A 3,570-nucleotide genomic window follows, 5' to 3' on the forward strand; every position below is an offset into this window, starting at 1 on the left:
GTTACAATTTTTTTTAACAACGCGTTGATGATGCTCTAACAATTGTCAAATTCGGAACCAAATTACCCAGAAATATAGAAATGACTCACACGGAACAACTTATCCCGTCCAAGAGTGAGACGGGACTACTTTTGACGTCCGAATTTTTTTTGTTTTTTTTTTAATAAAAAATTCCAAATGGCTCGATTTTGTATCGTTGGGCTTTTGGACTGTTGGGCTTTTGTAATTTGACACGGGACAACTATTCCTGTCCAAAATTAAAAAACAAATTTTGCCCAAAATGCGCTGGTTCTTCCCTTCATTGTAGAAATTTTTAAGTACCAAAACTGCTGAGGTGTCACAACGAAAAATGGAAATGCGTTGATGCCCCTCAGTGCAGTTGTAGAGTAAGAGAATGCAAGTTGTTACGGAAAACCTGTATACAATCTTCTTCTTGTCATACCAAATAGAGGATATGTCGATTTGCAAGATAAGTGAAGCTTTCTGCCCATAGCCGCAGATGGCAAACAAGTTTTCTTTCAATAAAATTTAAACGTCGTACCATCTTCAGTTCACACTTCACACTTCACACACACATAAATACATAATCACCCGATGTCCCGAAACATCCGAAACTGGTACGATTTTTGGTGGGATTATGTCCAGCCCAATTAAAAGTCCAATACGAACCTAAGCCCAATCCACGATTTCTATGGGCCCCTGGGTACTTAGAAGCCCAAAACTCATAATAACTAAAACCCTTAACAGAGTAAAACCCTTGCTACCTTCTTTTTCTGCAATTCATTCATGCTTGAGTGGACTAGTGGAGGCTGTGGAGTGTCTGATTACAAAACCAATTCAAGCAGATCCTCAAAACCCATTCTAAGTTGTAAGTTCTTCTAACATTTCCATACCTTTTTTTTTTCCTCAATGTTGCATGCACTTGTTTATAGAACTTTGCAACAAACTAGACCAGTAACTACAGTACTTCATCTTCAGTTTCATTACCATGGTTTTACATCAAGTTCATCAAACCTTAACACATCTATATCAGTAGAGTATCTTATGAACTCATGTGGATTACCACTTAAAGAAGCTCTTATAGCATCCAAGAAGTTCCACTTGAAAAGAACAGAAAATCCAGATTTAGTACTAACTTTGTTGAAAAATCATGGTTTGACTGAAAACTATATAACTAAACTCATTTCGAAGAACCCCCTTATACTAAATGCCGATATCGACAAAACACTGGTACCCAAGATTGAATATTTGAGTAGTTTGGGTGTTTCTGGTCTTAGACTGTTTAAAATCCTCACATCTGATGCACAGTTTTTACATAGGAGTTTGGATAACCAAATCATTCCTTCTGTCGATTTCATTAAGAGGTTTACTGATACCAATGAAGAGTTTCTTACCATTTTGAATCGACCTTGGAAGATTTTTCAGATTAAGCTTGAAAATGTAATGGGGCCTAATGTTGCAATATTGACTAATTATGGAGTTCCGAAATGCAATGTTCTAAAGTTGTTCATACTCAATCCGTGGACGTTGTCATTGAGAAACGATCGGTTTAAGACAGTTGTTGATGAGATTAAGGGAATGGGATTTCATTCGTCAAGTTCAATGTTCGTTCGTGCAATTATAACAAGGTCTGCTATGAGTAAATCAAGCTGGGATGAGAAATGGGCATTTTTTCGGAAATTGGGATTTTCTCATGAGGAGATTCTCTTAGTGTTTAAGAACCAACCCACTTGTTTGATATATTCAAAAGAGAAAATTCAGAGTGCGGTTGAGTTTTTCACTGTAAAGCAAAATTTTAAGCTGTCGGATATTGCTAAACGTTCAGTGGTACTTGCTCTTAGTCTTGAGAAGAGGAGCATTCCTAGGTGTAATGTGCTGGAAGTTCTGTACTTGAACGGGTTGACAGGGAAACTGAATGCAGGTTCAGTCACTTCAGCATTGAAATTAAATGAGAAAATGTTCTTAGAGAAGTTTGTGATGAAGTACCAAGATGCTGTCCCTAAGATGGTAATTGCATACAAAAGTAAGATTGGGCTTGCAGAGTTGGAAGAGAAAGATGGGCTCCAGGAGATGCAGAAAGGTTAGGAATGTTAGCATTTTCTATTGTGATTTCTGTCCTTAGCAACCATATCCATCATACTTTTGTTGTCAGGATAAATGTTAAGAATGAATCTGATTTAATGTGATCTTACTTCTAGAGGCTGTACTTCGAATTCTAAGGTAGTAGTAGTATGGTCTACACTTTGTTTGCAGTGTGACTTTCTATCTCCACTGATTATTGTTTTCAACAGTAATGAAGACTGTCAAATTGAACCCTCCTGCTTTAGTATTTCATATTGAAATTGAAACTTGATAGGTTTTCTATAGTTCAAGAAACATATTATAATTAGAGAGTCACTCACTGAAAAGTAGTATCTACCCGCGAAGGAGCTCGCTTGCAAAAGCAGCGATTTGATTGTAGTGCAATCCAAATTTTGGCCGATGTTAAGTACATAGTTGGATTGTGTTTATAATATATATAATCCTTTGACCCTCAACATCTTATTTGGAAATTTGAAAGACGATCAGTTGTAAAGTGATTGTTACAACTTATAGCCATGATTAAATTGATTTTTAGGATGAACACGAATTGCTGCAAATGCCTGACTGTTATTAGTAGTCAAGGAGTGTTATTGGTAGTCTGACAGAGTGAGTGACTCCCATTTTGCTAACTCCTTGCTAAAAAGTAAAACATGCAATTCATCTGCGGATACTGGTTAAAAGCTCTTGATACCAACAGCCATGGAGAATAAACAATCAAGGAGTTAGAAATTGATACCAAAAAAAAACCTAATGTGATTCATCTGAAGAAACTTGATACCAAAATAAAAATAAACCATCAATGTCAATTAACACTGAAGTAAAAAGCTCTTGATACCATGACAAGCCTCATAGTTTCGTTAGTTGTCACGAGAATAGCATATACAAATTGCAGACTGTTTATACAGATTACATGTGAGTGAAAACACCGGACTGCGGCCACTCTCCACTGGAGTAATTATAGTAACAACTAATATTGGCCTGTTGCTTGCATAGACAAATTACACGACTACCAGCTGCTATTCAAAGAAACAGTTCTATAAAGTCCTATGATTGATTAGTCAGGCCATTTTGTACAGAACACAGTGATCGAAAAGTATATAATGTCAAAATCTGGAGAGCTGGATGGTAACGTAAGTATTACTCAGGACTTGCCTTCTTTGGAGATATAAATTTTGAAACGGCTTTAGTTCCGTCAGTGATGGCGAACTTAGCCAATTCACCAGGAAGAACTAGACGAACAGCACTCTGAATCTCTCTGCCTGTGATGGTACACTTCCCATTGTAACGAGCTAGTCTGCCGGCTTCTTCTGGTAGTTTCTCAGACATATCCTCTATGAAATCGTTCACGACACCCACAGCCTTTCTAGACATTCAAATATGACGATGAACTTCTTTTAGCACCTTGAATACGTACACACTGTATCTTTGACTTCTCTTCTTTACAAGCTTGTTCTTCTTGTCACCTGAGGCGACCAATGCTTTATTTCT

At 37.1% G+C, this 3,570-nt stretch overlaps 1 protein-coding gene across 1 annotated transcript; it reads left to right on the forward strand.

Annotated features, from left to right (window-relative positions):
• The first annotated feature begins 761 nt into the window (after positions 1-761).
• On the forward strand, positions 762-2,252 carry LOC147506086 (uncharacterized). The gene has a single exon (XM_086558398.1). The coding sequence runs from the start codon at positions 910-912 to the stop codon at positions 2,083-2,085; it is 1,176 nt and encodes a 391-aa protein (XP_086414524.1). The 5' UTR covers positions 762-909; the 3' UTR covers positions 2,086-2,252.
• Positions 2,253-3,570: the final 1,318 nt, after the last annotated feature.

This window comes from Coptis chinensis, chromosome 4, assembly GCF_015680905.1.
Source record: "Coptis chinensis isolate HL-2020 chromosome 4, ASM1568090v1, whole genome shotgun sequence".
Lineage (NCBI taxonomy): Eukaryota > Viridiplantae > Streptophyta > Magnoliopsida > Ranunculales > Ranunculaceae > Coptis > Coptis chinensis.